The 14177-nt window shown below is 58.8% G+C and overlaps 1 protein-coding gene across 8 annotated transcripts in view; it reads right to left on the bottom strand.

Moving 5' to 3' along the window:
- The window catches only part of ARHGEF11 (Rho guanine nucleotide exchange factor 11), a 35981-nt gene that overhangs the window by 3497 nt on the left and 18307 nt on the right, over positions 1-14177 (bottom strand). For 5 of the 8 annotated variants that reach the window (XM_068922051.1, XM_068922057.1, XM_068922052.1 and 2 more), the window contains 33 exons: positions 13922-13971; positions 13751-13808; positions 13141-13316; positions 12917-12988; positions 12391-12510; positions 11886-11940; positions 11712-11788; positions 11036-11173; positions 10780-10854; positions 10206-10307; positions 9599-9697; positions 8863-8905; positions 8202-8298; positions 7941-8063; positions 7609-7632; positions 6971-7115; positions 6475-6568; positions 5837-5866; positions 5222-5351; positions 4859-5038; positions 4562-4609; positions 3791-3978; positions 3527-3673; positions 2899-2978; positions 2652-2777; positions 2426-2543; positions 1863-2041; positions 1698-1773; positions 1228-1395; positions 846-933; positions 607-708; positions 421-503; positions 82-324 (listed from right to left, as the gene is read on the bottom strand). In XM_068922051.1, the coding sequence (XP_068778152.1) occupies positions 82-324; positions 421-503; positions 607-708; positions 846-933; positions 1228-1395; positions 1698-1773; positions 1863-2041; positions 2426-2543; positions 2652-2777; positions 2899-2978; positions 3527-3673; positions 3791-3978; positions 4562-4609; positions 4859-5038; positions 5222-5351; positions 5837-5866; positions 6475-6568; positions 6971-7115; positions 7609-7632; positions 7941-8063; positions 8202-8298; positions 8863-8905; positions 9599-9697; positions 10206-10307; positions 10780-10854; positions 11036-11173; positions 11712-11788; positions 11886-11940; positions 12391-12510; positions 12917-12988; positions 13141-13316; positions 13751-13808; positions 13922-13971 (3534 nt within the window). The remainder of the gene's footprint in view (positions 1-81; positions 325-420; positions 504-606; positions 709-845; positions 934-1227; positions 1396-1697; positions 1774-1862; positions 2042-2425; positions 2544-2651; positions 2778-2898; positions 2979-3526; positions 3674-3790; positions 3979-4561; positions 4610-4858; positions 5039-5221; positions 5352-5836; positions 5867-6474; positions 6569-6970; positions 7116-7608; positions 7633-7940; positions 8064-8201; positions 8299-8862; positions 8906-9598; positions 9698-10205; positions 10308-10779; positions 10855-11035; positions 11174-11711; positions 11789-11885; positions 11941-12390; positions 12511-12916; positions 12989-13140; positions 13317-13750; positions 13809-13921; positions 13972-14177) is intronic. The other 3 variants (XM_068922053.1, XM_068922054.1, XM_068922055.1) reach the window with 3 other exon arrangements.

Raw genomic sequence — 14177 nt, 5'->3', positions numbered from 1 at the left:
CCCTCGGGCCGAGGAGGCTGGTGACGCGCTCGGGGACCCCGGTGACGCGCCAGAGCTGGGTGCCAGCCCAGAGGCACTCACCATCCTCCAAGGCTGCCTCGGCCAGCCCCTCCGCAAAGACAGGTCCCGGGAGCACCAAGCGCATGGCGGGCCCCAGGCGCTGGGCTGGCAGAGCATCAGCCGCCTCCGCTTGGGCCTCCGCAGCCAGGGGAGCTGCCGGCACCTCTTCCTCCCCCTCTTCCACCTCACTGCTTTCCGCCTCCGGCTCCTCCAGCAGCACCGGGTGCTCCCCTTTGCCCAGGAGCTCGGCGGGATTGTCGTCCGCTATGGGGAGAAAGGGAGAGCTCGGACCTGCACCCTGGCCCGGCCCCAAGAGCGGGGCACGGCGCAGGCGGCCGAGCCGCAGGGAGGGGAGCTCACCTGAAGAGCTCTCTTCTGCCTCTGCTCCGGAGCTGTTGCTTTGGGACAGGATGGGGGAGACATCGGGGTCTTGTAACACCAGGCTACCGAGGAGAGAGAGGCGTTAGGCAGCATGCTGGAGCCAGGGGCCTGGAGGCATCCGGGATGCCCCGGGCCACGGTCCCAACCGGGGGCCAGGCTGCTCACCTGGAGGGTGCCGTTCGGGCGGGCTCCGGCGTCCTGCGCTTTGGAGGGAAGGTGGCGTTCCTCATGGCGCTCTGCACCGCCTCCTCCAGCAGCTCCATCCACCTGCCCGGCCGAGGGAGCGCCGTGAGCTCCCCTGGGGGCCGGTACCCCGGCTGCAGCCCCTTCCTTGGGCACACGCTGCCGATGCCCCTCGACGCCAGCCCCGTCCCCGCCAACCCACCATCCCTGCTAAACCTCACGTGTTTTTCTCGGAGGACGTCAACGCCACCAGCTCGTAGATCTGGGGTCCCAGCTCCGACGTGCAGATAATGAAGAGGGCTCGTTTATCTGCACGGGGGACACAGAGGGACAATGACGGGGAAGGTCAGGGTATAGCTAGCGCTGTAACTCAATCCACCGGCACGGCTGGACCAGCCTGGTCGTGATCAGACCCAGCCAGAGGGCAGGCAGAGGTGATAAGACATGGCCCTGCCCTTGCCTCCTTCCAATTTACACGGCGGGTGTGAGCCACCGTTCTGGCTGGTCGAGCCTGGCCCAGCGCTCTCTGGCAGACGCCGTGGGAGGCCAATTCCCCGCCTGCCAGCTCCATCCCCCTTGGCCCTGCCCGGCCTCCCCAGTTACCTGTCGCCACGGAGCGGATGAGCACCGAGTTGAGCTTGAGGACCGGGCTGAAGGTCTGCTTGTTGTCCGAGGAGCCCAGCGCCGTCTTGCTGTGGCATTTCAGCACCAGCTTCTCGTCTTGCTTTTGCAACAGCACCAAGAGGTCTTCGAGGAGCAGCACGTGCAGGTCTGGGGTGGGAGAGGAGGCAGAGAAGGGAGGCTCAGCCCTGGAAAGTGCTCTCAGGGCCTAAGGAGATGGTCCCAATCTCAGGGCAGGCAGGCAGAAGCTCACTCTTGGCAGAAAGGAGGGACAACGGCCCCACAGACCCGCTGCCCCAGCCCCAGCCCACAAAGAGGGGCACAGGGTGTCCCCATCATGCCGTGCCCTCAGCTCAGCTGCTGGGGCTGGGGTCAAAGGCCCAGATCCCAGGGGATGCTGAGGCTGCAGAGGGAGGTCTCTCCGGCTCTCCCAGTTGTGGGAAGGTTCGTACCCACTGTCTTGTCCTTGCTGATGCGCCACGTGAGCGGCCCTTCGTGGATCATGCGCCGGGAGGTGAGATCAAGGCTCTGCGGGAGTCGGAGAGCAGCACTGAGCGCAGGCCAGGGCAGGGTAGGCCCGTGCTGGCCCCCAGCCACTGCCCGGGAGCTGGTGCTACCTTGAATTCAGCAGCCAAGGGGTTGTTGGTCCTCTCCAGCGAGGTGGCATCCAGGCGTTTCTGGTAGCCCTCCAGCCGGTGCCGGTTCTCCGCTCGCTTCACCGCCTCGTTCACGTACTTGAGGATGTCCCGACACTGGTCCCGGGCTCGGCACAGCTTGTCGTGCTCTGAGGTGCCCGCTGGGAGAGAGCAAAGCATAGGTCAAGAGGCAGTGGGACCTGGAGGAGGTGGGTCCCTGTCCAGCTGCAACAGGCTCCCATGCTCACAGCTGCATCCTGGGCACAAAAAGCCTCCAGCCCATAGCTTCCTGCTGACAAGAGGGAGATTTTCCCCTCAGCACCCATCCAGCCCAGCTCTTTCTGCTGGAAATGCAACACATCCTCCCCACAGCCCTGAGATTTTGCCCTGGAGGAAGAGGCACAAGTCCTACGTTAGAAAGCAACTGCTTTCTGCTAGGAAGAGGATGCACTCGAGATGGGAGCACGTGGCTAAGCAGAGTGAGTGTGACTAGGGGCTCCTGAGAGCAGGGCAAGGTGCCCCTCTGAGCACCTCTTGGCCCCTACCCTCAGTGTGCTTGAGGATATTCTCCAGCAGCAGCGGGTACTTGGTCAGGCGCTGCATTTCTGAGATGATCAGGTCTTTGAGCTGCAGGCGCCTGCACTGCGGATTGCTTTCTGCTTCCTAGAGCGGAAGGAAGAGAGGGTGAAGGCCCGAGGTGAGATCAGGGGAAGCCAGGAGAGCTCTGGGGTGAAGAACAGCCCAGAGGCACTGCCTAGGAGAGGGACAAACCTGCATGAAGATCTGGAAACGGCTCTCCTTGCGCTGCTTGGTTTTGATCAGCTCCAGGGCAATGGACTGGTAAGAGCAGAAGTCAGCAGCGACCTGCTGGATTTCCTCTTTGGCCAGGCCGTCAAACTAAGGGGAGCAGGGGAGGATCAGGCTCAAGCAGTCACCCCAAACGCATGGCCCATCTCCACTCAGAGGCATGAGAAGATGCCTCCCAGGTGGCTCCCTCTGGGCAGTCATCCCTTCTTACCCGAGACAGCATGAGATCCCCAATTTCTTTGATGATTGGTCCTTCTTCCCGGAGCTTCTTCATAGAATCGGAGAGAGAATCTGAACAAGGACAAGAGGATGTGAGAGAGACAAAAAGGACACACGTTTGACGGGGCGCGAGGGCCACCCAGCATTCACCCATGCACTGGATGTACAAACAACCACGTGCCGAGCTGCCTGCCTAAAGGGCCGGGGTCTTTCTTGGCTCTCCAACACGGGTGCAGGGAGAAGGGACTGTGAGTCAAGCTGGGCTTTGCTTACTGCTGACACAGACGCAACATGTCAAAGAACATGACACCAATGCCTGTCCTGCAAGCGTACCATGCAAAGGTCTGGTACAGGCTGGTCATCCCACACATGGGCACTGGCAGATCCCAGAAAAGCCAGGCTCTGAAGAGCTCCCGGGAGAGGAAAACGGGAAGCCAGAGCAACAAGACAGTATGAGACTGCGGGCAGGGATGGTTCAAATGGCTAGTCACCATGCAGGAGCCCAGGAGCAGCCATGGGCTGTGTGGATCACCCTGTGGCCCTGCTGCAGAGGGAGGATTTCCAGGGAAGAGCCCAAGGAAGGAGGGAAGGAAGGAAGGAAGGAAGGCAGGCTGGCTTACTGTGGATTTCTATCACATCAGGAAGGTTAGGGAAGAGGAGTGCCAGCTCTTCCCGGGACAGCAGACTCTCCTTCTTCATCCGCTGGTAGAAGAGGAGGTCTAGGACTCGGAGGATCCGGAGATGAGATCCTTCCGTGGCAAAAAGCTCTGTGCAAAAGGCAGGCAGGGGTAGACAAGTGTCCAAGGGAGCTCCGCTGTCCCGCTGTGCATCCTGCCAGGATGCTTGTCATCCCCACTGGAGGCAGGAGGCGCCGCGCTCCTTACCGTTTATCACCTCCTGGCGGTCGATCTCCTTCTGCGGCAGGTTGGCCACCACCTCCCGGCTGACCATGTGCTGCCAGTTCTGAGAGTCCAGCTCCGGTTCGAGGTCTGAGAGCTGGCCCTGGTCATCCTCCAAGAGGTGAGGGAGGAAGGGGTCCACGCCGAAGCCCAGGTTGGGTGACTCGATGCTCCTGGGAGGATGAAAGGCGGAGGTGGGAGTACTCTACAGTCACATGGCTCCAGTGATCCCACCCCACAGTGCTCCCAATACAGCCAATATCTACCTGGGCCCTACTTGGGCTTGAACCCGGGACCTTCAGCACAAGAAGTACAAGCCTCTGACTCTTGAGCTAAAAGACTAGGTCCCCCAGCAGACATCTATATAGGTCCATTAAGCTCCTGTGTGAGACACAAGGGAACAGAGATGCCCCCTAGCCCTAGGAGGATGGAGAGCTACCATTAAACAGCAGAACTGCTTCAAGCCGGAGGGACTCCCTCCCAGAGGCAGCTCCGGCCGCCCTGGCAATCACCTCCCCTTGTGTTATGTCAAAGCCCAATTATGGGAAGGGAAAAGCTAGGAAGATACAAATGGAAGGAGCCCCTCTGGCCCCCCACAGCACGAGCACGGCCCCGATGCCATGGGCAGGCCGCACACCCCGCTCCAGTGGCCCTTCTGCTCTGTAACAAAACAGCAAGCCCCAGAGATCCTGGCCAGCCCGGGGCTTGGCTGTGCGGCGATGTACGGACGGGAGAGGCAGAGGCTGGGCCACTCACCTGCGTCCCATCTTCGGAGTGTACGGGGGAGTCGGATTTTCCAGCGACCTGAGGAGGGAACTGAGAGTCACCTTTGTGCCCTGAGCAGAGACTGAGGGGGTGTCCTGTCCCGTTCTCCCTCCACTGCTCCCATGGACTAGCAGGCTCATCGAAAGCCTTCCTGAGAGGCAGCAAGACAGCCCAAGGGGTTCAGCTTTTGGACCCCAGGCAAGGCAGACACCAAAGGGTCCCACCTCCCTTTCGAAGGCCCGTTATACCCAGCTTGCCCCTGCCCAGGGCTTGGTCAGCAACTCTCACCTTGTGGACAGGCTGGAAGCGGAAGACGATGCCGACTGATGAAGCCTCGTAGCCTCAGCTGCGGCATCCATGTCCACGTCGCTGCGGGATCGAGGCACGTTTTCTGCTTTCCGAGATTTCTTCATCTCCTCCCGCCCTTTCAAGCTTTCCGAGCGGCCCAGCTTGACCTCTGACCGGGAACTGCAGCAGGCAAGGCAGAGAGAAAAAGCCAAGAACAGTCAGGCTTAGCCTGGAGAGATGGGCAGGGATATATACGTGCCTGCAAACCTGGGACCTCAGCCAGAAGCCATGGCGAGTCCACTGAGAGCACAGGCTGGGATCTGCTGCCAAGCGTCTCCCCCAGGCCTGCCCCATTGTGCCTACCTGTCCGACTCTAGCAAGTCCTCGGGGAAGCTGCCGGTGGAGAGACGCTGCGTGCCAGGCTCCTGGGTCTCATAATGCTGGTTGTTCTCAAAGTGCTGGATAATGTTCCTCACATTGCCAGGTTTGACTGCTGGGACGAAGGCAACAAAGCAACCCTGTGAGACCCGGGCTCCAGTGGCCAGTGCTGTGCTAAGCAGCACGAGGCCTGGGCAGGAGGAGACACTCGCATTGCCTCCCACCCTGCAGCGCTGCAACCTCGGCCATCTCCCCCTCGAAGCACCATCCAGCCGGGGCTGTGGGAAGCGAAAGCACTAACAGCATCACTATCAGTTACAAAGGGGGGGTTTCCTGAAGGCCATCTGCCACTTTCCTCGGGAAGACGTGCCGAGTGGGTGCTCGTGCCCACACACCCCAGCACGGGACTGGAACGACCTGCTGTTGAGGGGAGCCCTTCAGTCAGACCCCGCAGCACGCGCACTGGCTGCAGCTGGCCCAGCCACATCCTTCCAAGCCCACCCCTATGCCCGATGCAACAACATTGGGAACCTTGGGGCAGGGGATAAAACAAAACTAAGCACGTGAAGTGAATGGCAAATAAAAGAAGAGGCCTTTTACCTTCAACAGGGGACAAAGGGACATGAAATGCTGAAAGGAAAAACAAAAATGAGATGTCAAATCAATCCTGCATTTCAACAACAAAGGAAGCAAAGAGAGAACATGGGAGCTAATGCCATGAGAACTCAAAGCGGAAGGGGAGCAAAAAGAACGGGCACGCACAGGTGTACACACACACACACATGTACACACACGTGTATACACACACGTACACACACACACACACACACACACACACACACTCTCCACCACCTCAGTCCACCCCAGGAGCTCCTGGGCTGTGACGCTTTTAAGACAGAAAGCGGCATGTAAGCCTGCAGGAGAGTTATGTAGGAGGAATTTTGGGGGAGAGCTCAGCTCAGCTCCCTCCCCACTCCCCTCAGGTTCATTTGGGAGCACAGACAGTCGGGAGGCAACAGGTTTCCAATGAGTGCTGGAGAACGAGAGCACAAGGTGGCTGATGAGAAGTGCGGGGCAACTGGCATTTCTCAGCCCAGCTGAGGCTGCCACGGGGTAAGGGGACTCCCACGGGTGCCAAAGGCCACCCAACTGCCCCGTGCATGCAGGAGGCTGCAGGTCTCCTCCAGGCAACAGGGGAGGCTGGTGGACACAGCATCCCAGCAGCTCCCAATACTCACTGGTCTGGGAGATTTTTGGCTTCCCAATGTACTTGAGGATGGGGTTGCGCTTCTTGTCTTCCATGGCATCTTTGTCCTTCTTTGTGCCACTGCTCTGTTGGAGCACACAGGGAGCACTGATAAAACCACGTGTTACAACAGGGACACCACAGGGGCTCTGAGGGCAACCCCAACCCTCACCGTGCTGGCTGAATGCCACAGGTACATTGGCACTGACCGTACAGGGAAGGGGTGGAGCTGGGACCCAGCTCTCCCTCCATCCCAGGCCAACTCCTCTGGTGACCCAGAGGATCCAACTCCTCTGGTGACCCTTGCATCACTGCGGATTATTACGAGCTGGGAGCAGGCACCACAGCTTTGTCCTAGTGCTAAGTGACTGTTCAAAGTGCAAGGCAGCAGGGAATCGCTACGGATCCCTAGGGTGTCTCAGAGGAGCTAGGGCAGGGAATGGCAACACCCTGGTCCCAAGGCAGAGGAACAGCTGCCAGCAATCCACCTTTTTGGTCTTGGGGAAGAAGGGCAGCCACTTGTCCTTGTCCGGGAGGGACTGGGCCTTCTCGCTGGTGCTGGCCAAGCGGGGCTCCCGGATGCGGATGCCTGTGTGGTTCATATACGTGCTGAGGGCAAAGGCCATAGGGGAGCTGGAAGAGAGGAAAAGGTGAGGCTGGAGATTAAACACCAGGACAGGACACTACAAGGTGGAGGTACCAAAGGAGGAGGCCGGGACATCCCGTGGGGCTGCAGAGTGACAGAAAGTCTATCTGATCCCAGGAAGGAGAGGATATCGGGGCGGGGACCCATGGCAAGTGAGAGGAGGGAGGGAAAAGGAAAGAAAGGTAAGAAACAGTTTGAGAGGACAAGCTGGAGCAGCAGGGACTGGCTCCTGCTAGGGGACAGGAGGGGGCTTATACCCAGGGCACCAGGACCCCGAGGTAAGTGTCCACCCTGCTCTTTCCCTAGGGCCACTCTGACAGCTGACGGGGATACGTCTGGCACTGGGAGGGGATGCTGCACTCCAGCATGGGAAGAGGATGCTCCTGCAGCTCCTCCCAGGCCCCCTGTTGCCTCCTCAGCTAACATCTGTATTGCAGTTACATCTGGACGCACAACTGCGGTGCCCCAGGGGCCACTCACCTCCTGTCCTCTTCATATTTTGACCTGAGGAGAGAGAGATGGAGAATAAAAGAAAAGCTTGTTTCGAACGGGTTCCTGTGCTCCAGGAGAAGCCATCCCAGGCATCTCCTCCCTCTGAGCCCCCCCCCCGCAAACACCCTCTCTGCCCCGCACGCCATCGTGCCGAGCGCCAGCTCCAAGCTCTCCCTCCAGACTCCAAAGGCAAATCTGCGGAGCCAGGAAGGCTCTAGGATTAACAAGCTGAGCTGACCGCATGCCCGATCCCCCTCCTGATGTCCTAGACCCTAAATCCAGGGAGAGAGGGGCTCCCTGCGCTGCAGCCTGGCACTCACAGGATGTCGCCCAGCTGGGCCAGCTGCTTCTCGGCCACCTGGCGCTCCTTCTGAGGGTCCCCATCCAGGTCCAAGAGGTCATTCTCCCCATACAGGCTCCCCAGGCCCATGGTCCGCTTTGTCCTGAGGAGAGGCAGAAAGGGGTCAGGGCCATGAGCCATGGACGCCCAGGCACCAGTTCCTCACAGGTGAGATGAGCCCCGAGTGTTGGGCAGTGTGGGGAGGAGCACGTCGAGCTCTGTGGGGTGCCCAGGCTGTTACCTGTAGTCCTGGATCTGCTCCTGTATCTCGGGCATCACCATCTCCTGAGCTTCAAAGAGGGCAGCTCGGATATCGTCCCCATATCGCAGGCGAGTCTCTGGGAACATGGGAAGAGAGCCAGCGTTACCAGCTAGGCTCAGCTTGCAAGGAAGGGTGCAGAGGATCTTCTGGCAGCCCCAGGTCCTTAGGCAGAGCAGGGCAGGCAGGGAGACCACAGGAGCCTCGATGTCAGCCTTCCCCCTCCCAGAGCTCCGCTCTCTGCTCTTTGCTAGCTGGAGTTTTAGCTTCTCCAGGCAGGGACTGTCTCTGTCTCCCATTCTGCATACGCAGACCTAGATACCCTCTCCTGGTAGAGAAGAGACCTCCCCGAGGAGAGACTTCTGCAGGACAACAGGGATAGAGTTTGGAAAGGACCAAGGAGTCCCAATTCTAAACATATTCCCTCTCTAGCAGGGAAATATGCTGAAGAGTGGAGAGGGGTGGGCTGCCTGATCCCTCTCTGATGATAGTCCACTTTCAGGAAAGACCTGAAGAAGTTCTTTGGCATCCTAATGAAGATGCCAGCAGTGCTGGCACGCAGATAGTGGCTGTGGATGTTGTGGCAGACCCTGGGCAGTTACACACTGCCTGGGACCTCTGGCAGAGCCACATCCTCACTCACCAATTTCAGCCAGGAGCTGCTCAGACACTTTCACTCTGAGAGGCTGGGGAGGGAAGACAGAACAAAAGAGCAATTCAGCACCAGTTCGTCTTCATTGCAGAGCAACGTGGTGAACATGGCTGGAAGGAGCTGTGGATGTGGTGCACGTGCTGGAGCCACGCTCAAACCAGCACAGAGGAGAGCTGTTTAGAGAGGATGCCCCACGCTCCTGCACCATTGCTACTTGGCAACTTCTGCCGCCAGAGAGGTGAGAAACGGGAAGCTCACAAACCGATCAAAACACCCAGCTCTCATCTCAGCACCCAATACGCACATCCCTGCTGAGCAGCGTAACTGAAACCTGCTCCCTCAGAGGAAGCACTGGGCAAGAGGTGCTCCAGCAGTGCTAATGAGACAGCCTGAAGCCATCACCCCCATGTCCTGGAGCCTCCTCTCCTGCCTGCATTGAGCTGCCAGGCACTGAGGCAGCCGCAGTTGTGCAATGCTTGTGTACGTTCATTACACAAGGGCAACTGATTGCATCGATGCAGTACTAACGCATTTCGGAGCGACCAGTGCCAACACAGTAATGGTCAGCGGCAAAAACACGCTGTTAAAAAAAGAATCCCCGTGCAGGGACGCTACAAGGAAACGCAACATTGGCTGGCTTTCCAGCTGATTCGCCTCCCATCTCCTGCAGGAGCAAGGACTCCCATGCAGGCTCACAACCGAGATGCAGCCGAACTCCTGCCCTTACCGCGTTTCTGTCCAAGAAGATGTTCCAAATGTCCTTCCCCCAGATCCGGGAATCCTTCGTCGTCGTCTGCTGGCAAACGTCTGTGCATAAGTAGAACAGCTGCAAGGAGGGGAGAACAGAGAAGATGGGCAGAGGATAAAAAGGGGGAAGATTAAGAAGCAGGAAGGAGAAATACTTAATAAAGTGGCTGTAGCGACATGTAACAGGAAATGATCACAGGGATCTCAGCAAGGGCAATACCCTCAACCATACCATGCCTAGGAGAGGAAGGGGAGGAAGTGAAACCCCAAACTGTATTTCCCTCTCACGTGCACTCGCATCTGTGGAAACCATTGGCTGGCAACCTGCATACAGCAGGCAACTGCAGAGATCAGGACCTGCACGGGCGGCTGCTTCAGCCCCGCGCAGCATCCCGAGAGCTCCGCACGGGGGCTGCGGGGCACCGCAGAGCCCAGGACAGAGCCCGCGCTTTGTGAATGTACTCAACAAATATGCACCACTCTAGAGCCCCTAGGGAAAAGGAGAAGATACCAAATATGCCGCCCCATCTGGATTTCCCCCTTCCTTGGTGCCTCCAGCCACTGTCAGTGACAGACACTTCTCTTACCAGGGGGCTGGGATCTGCCTGGGAGAAGATATAGCGCAAGAAGACCCCCAGATGTGCCGGCCGGGATTTCAGCTTCGTCAGGTCTTGGAAGAGGGAGTCACACTGGGCAGAGAGGAGACCCAAAGGAGGACATGCCAATGAGGAAAGAAAAGAATTAACCCCTCACAAGCAGGTCCACCCACAGCTCATCACCAGGGTAAATCTCCAGCTCCTTTATCCCTTTTTTCCCTCACTGCAGCAGAGCACTCATGGCAGCCACCTCCCTCAAACCAGCACAACCAGCCCGACCTTGGACATCCCCTGTAGGGCTGTGTCTGCAGCCGGGCTGGCTGCAACACTGGCTGTCATCAGGGAAAATCCTTTGCACGGGCAGGGACAACGGTGGCAGATGAGGTCAGGAAGTGAAGCCTCCTTCTTAGGAGGATTTCTGAATGCCACCACTTACTCGGTGCCAGGGCACGCAGGCCGACAAAGGGAACCGTGTGGAAGGGGAGGCCGGGCCCTACCCCACGCCCCTGGACAGCTGCCCCTAAAGAGATGGGACAAAAGCTCAGAATATCTTGGATGCTGTTACCTCGTTATTGAAATATCCCGGGTCGTAATCCTCCTCTGGCCCAATGATGAGGGGCCGTGCCGTCCGGTCTAGTCCCTGCAGGAGACGGGACAGACAGCTAGGATCCCAGCGATGGCAGGCACCCCAGCTCTGAGCGACTATGGGTCGCTGCTGCGGGTCGAGCGCTGTCAGATTCCCCCTCCCCGCAGTGAGACCCCAGCCCGCGCCCCCTCCGACAGCACGGCCCGGGCACTCTCCTGTCCCGTCCCCGGCCCACCTGCTCTGCAGAGGGGGTGAAGGCGGTGTCGGAGCCCTGCCGGCGATGGTGCTGGCACATTCGGGAGGTGATGACGGGGGAGGTATGAGGGCTGTCCAGACCGTGGTCAGAGAGAACGGAGTTCCGGTTCAGAGAGACCTGCTCAGGACAACGACGAAGGCGCTGGCGTCAGAGGACGCAGTGCGGGGCCAGCCAGCCTCCACGCCAGCACCTGGAGTCAGGAACACCTCTCCCCAACCCGTGAGAGACACCCAGGGCTGTCTCTAGAGCCGTTTCCAGGTCAGAGACCATAAAAGGAAATGTTCTCAAAGGGTCCAAGGAACTTGGAAAACTCTAAACCCTTGAGTGCTATCAGAAATGCTCCTCTTTGCTAAGATGAGTTTTAAGATTAGGAACACAAACCAGGAACTTAAGGCTTCAGGGCTGATGCAGTCATGTCAGACTAAGGAAATTTGGAGCCAAGACTGCATTACAAGAAACTCAGCTTGTTAAGAAGGTAAATAAATAATTACAATTGCAACATTAGGTCCTCAAATCCTAATAGCCCTGTGAGGGCAGGATGCACAGACCCCTACATCTGGGCCTTGCTGTAGTTTTCATCCACCCCAGACCAGATTTAGACAGTTCTAAATTACACTCTTCCCCTTCCCCGCTGCGGCAGTAACCCTGCTCTCACCTCGCTCACAGAGGGGAACCGCTCTGTGCCAGACTCCAAGCCGCTGTCACCATCCTGAGAGTCCAGAGAGAGGCGTCCTGGGCACAGAGAACAAACTGAACCACGTGGAAACCCAGAAGGGCAGGGAGTACATGTCGGGGAGTGGGAAAGGTGCTAAACACCACCAAAACTCACCTTCCGTCACCCTGGAATTGGCCAGGCCAGCATCACCGCTCAGTCGCCCCAAATCCTGGAACGCAAGAACGTGCGTTGGAGCAGCGGGACGTTACCCAGCACGTGGGAACACCCAGGTATGGAGCAAGGGACAGGCCAGCCCACAACCGCTCCCACGAACTGCAGTGAGCTTTGGAGACCAGGAGCAGCTCCTTCTCCTGAGCAGACCCCACAGAGAGATGGTTCAACCAAGCCAAGCACAGGCATCCCGGGCAGCCACGCTGCCTTGCTGAGCTTGCTCCATCCCGCCTGTGCTCGCAGCACTCGCACCCAAAGGCAGCCTGGCTCCACAGCTCGCAGCTCCCGCTGCATTCAGAGGGTTTTCTCAGCCAGGTGACAAGAGGGAAGCAGGGTCACCTCACCACAGCTAGAGCCAGGGCCAGGTTCCAACCAGGAGGGAGGCAGGACAACTGAACCAGGAGTAACTCTGGTAATTCCCTGCGTCACTCCAGGGCATTTCACGTACCACAGAGCCACTGGTCTCCTGTCGGATTTTGAGCTGCAGCTGGCTGACCCGCCGGCGCGCACCTTCAATCTGCTCCTCCACTACGGTGGCAGGATTTCGGCTGTACGCCTCGTAGAAGCGCTGAGCGGAGAGATGAGACGCGACACTTATGGCAGTCCCATCCCAGTAAGTCTGTCCTGTCACCCCCCAGGATAGGGGCAGGGACACCCAGCACGGCTCGCGAGCACCCAGCTGCAGAACAGGCGCTGGTTTGATGGGCTGATGTGCGTGCATGGATGGGCCATCCGTGCACTGCTAGGGCTCCACAGGGGTCAGGAAGCAATGACAACACCTGCCCCTCCCCGAAATATTATACATCTCAGGCACCAGTCACGCTTCTAGCACAAGCAGGAGGGTGTCAGTCCTGCCTGGCAGAAAGGTGGGATGAGCTGCTCCCAGCGCTAAGAGCTCAGAGAAGGGAATAACCAGCCCAAGGGCTGCTCCACTGTGGCTCGCTGGAAGAAAAGAGCTGGTGACCCCATCGTACCTGCAACTCGGCCTCTTCCTGCCGCAGCATGTTCCGGAGAATCTGCGTCGCGTGTTTCTGAACTTCAGGGTCCTGGAATTTAGGACGGACGCAAAGAGACAGACTGAGATTCATCCTCCTCTTCCTTACCGTGCAGGGCAGCAGGGAGGGTCACAGCAGGAAAGCAGCGCAGGCAGGACAAGCCACACGTGCCTGCTGCGTGGGAGCACCGCACAGTTTGTTACCTGCAGGGGTTTGGGGCCCGTGATGCGCTGCGGAGGTAGCGGCGGCGGGGGAGGCGGCGGGGGACACGTGGGGGTGATGCGGGGAGCCCCTGCCATGCTCACATCTTGCTGAGAATTAGAGAGCCCCACCGAGGGGGGCGGGGAGCCCAGGAGGGTCAGAGCGACGTAGGCACCAGCTGGAGAAAAATTCAAGGAGCAGAAAAGGGAGGGAGAGAAAGATTTCCATTATTCACTGTCCCGGTGGGTGCAGGAGGCGCGGGCAGGCTGCAGTGTGACGCAGCGAGGGCTGAGCCTCCTCCACGACAACGTCTGCCGGGCAGGCGGGGTGTGCGCTGTTCGGCCTGGCCCCAGCCTCCCCGGCGCTTTGCCCTCCAGTGGCTCTCACTAATCTCCCTAATCGTCTGATGGAAACGTGCTCCTACACGCCTGCACCACCTCCTCCCCACCCTCGTGGTGACAGATAAAGAGCTGCAGCAGCTCGGGCACGCTGCCCAGTGAAGGAGAGCCACTGGGACGGCCGGGCAGAGCAGCCAGGCAGGCGAAGACCAGGGCTGCCAGTCAGCTAAGATCACGAGGCATCAGGCTGGCCACCTCCCCCAGCCATACTCACATTTGATTAACTTCACCACTTCGAGATGAGAACTGTTTGTCACCATCGTGCCGTTCACCTGGCAGAAGAGAAAGAGGGCATCAGACTGGCATGCGGAGCAAGGCACGCTGCCCTGAGCAGAGACCGGAGAAACACTGGGAAAGCCTGAAGGTGACGGCTCTGGGTGCTCACCTTGACGATCCGGTCCCCCTCTTGCACCCCTGCTCTCATGGCTGCTCCTCCTGCAACACAAGAGAGATGGACCACTTTTTAGCCCACGGCGAATATGGATAAGCTCTCTTCTGCCCACAAAACGAGACCCAGTGCCTCCTTAGCAGCATTCTCCATATCATGGTGGACTAAGGGTCCCAACCCATTTTCCCGCCATCCAGAATGACTCCTGCACAGCTAGAGAGCATTAAAAAGCCACCATGTGCCTGGATCCAAA

The sequence above is a fragment of the Struthio camelus genome, chromosome 30 (genome assembly GCF_040807025.1).
Source record: "Struthio camelus isolate bStrCam1 chromosome 30, bStrCam1.hap1, whole genome shotgun sequence".
NCBI lineage: Eukaryota > Metazoa > Chordata > Aves > Struthioniformes > Struthionidae > Struthio > Struthio camelus.
The sequence above is the reverse complement of the archived record's forward strand: the minus strand, read 5'-3'. Positions and strand labels throughout refer to the sequence as shown.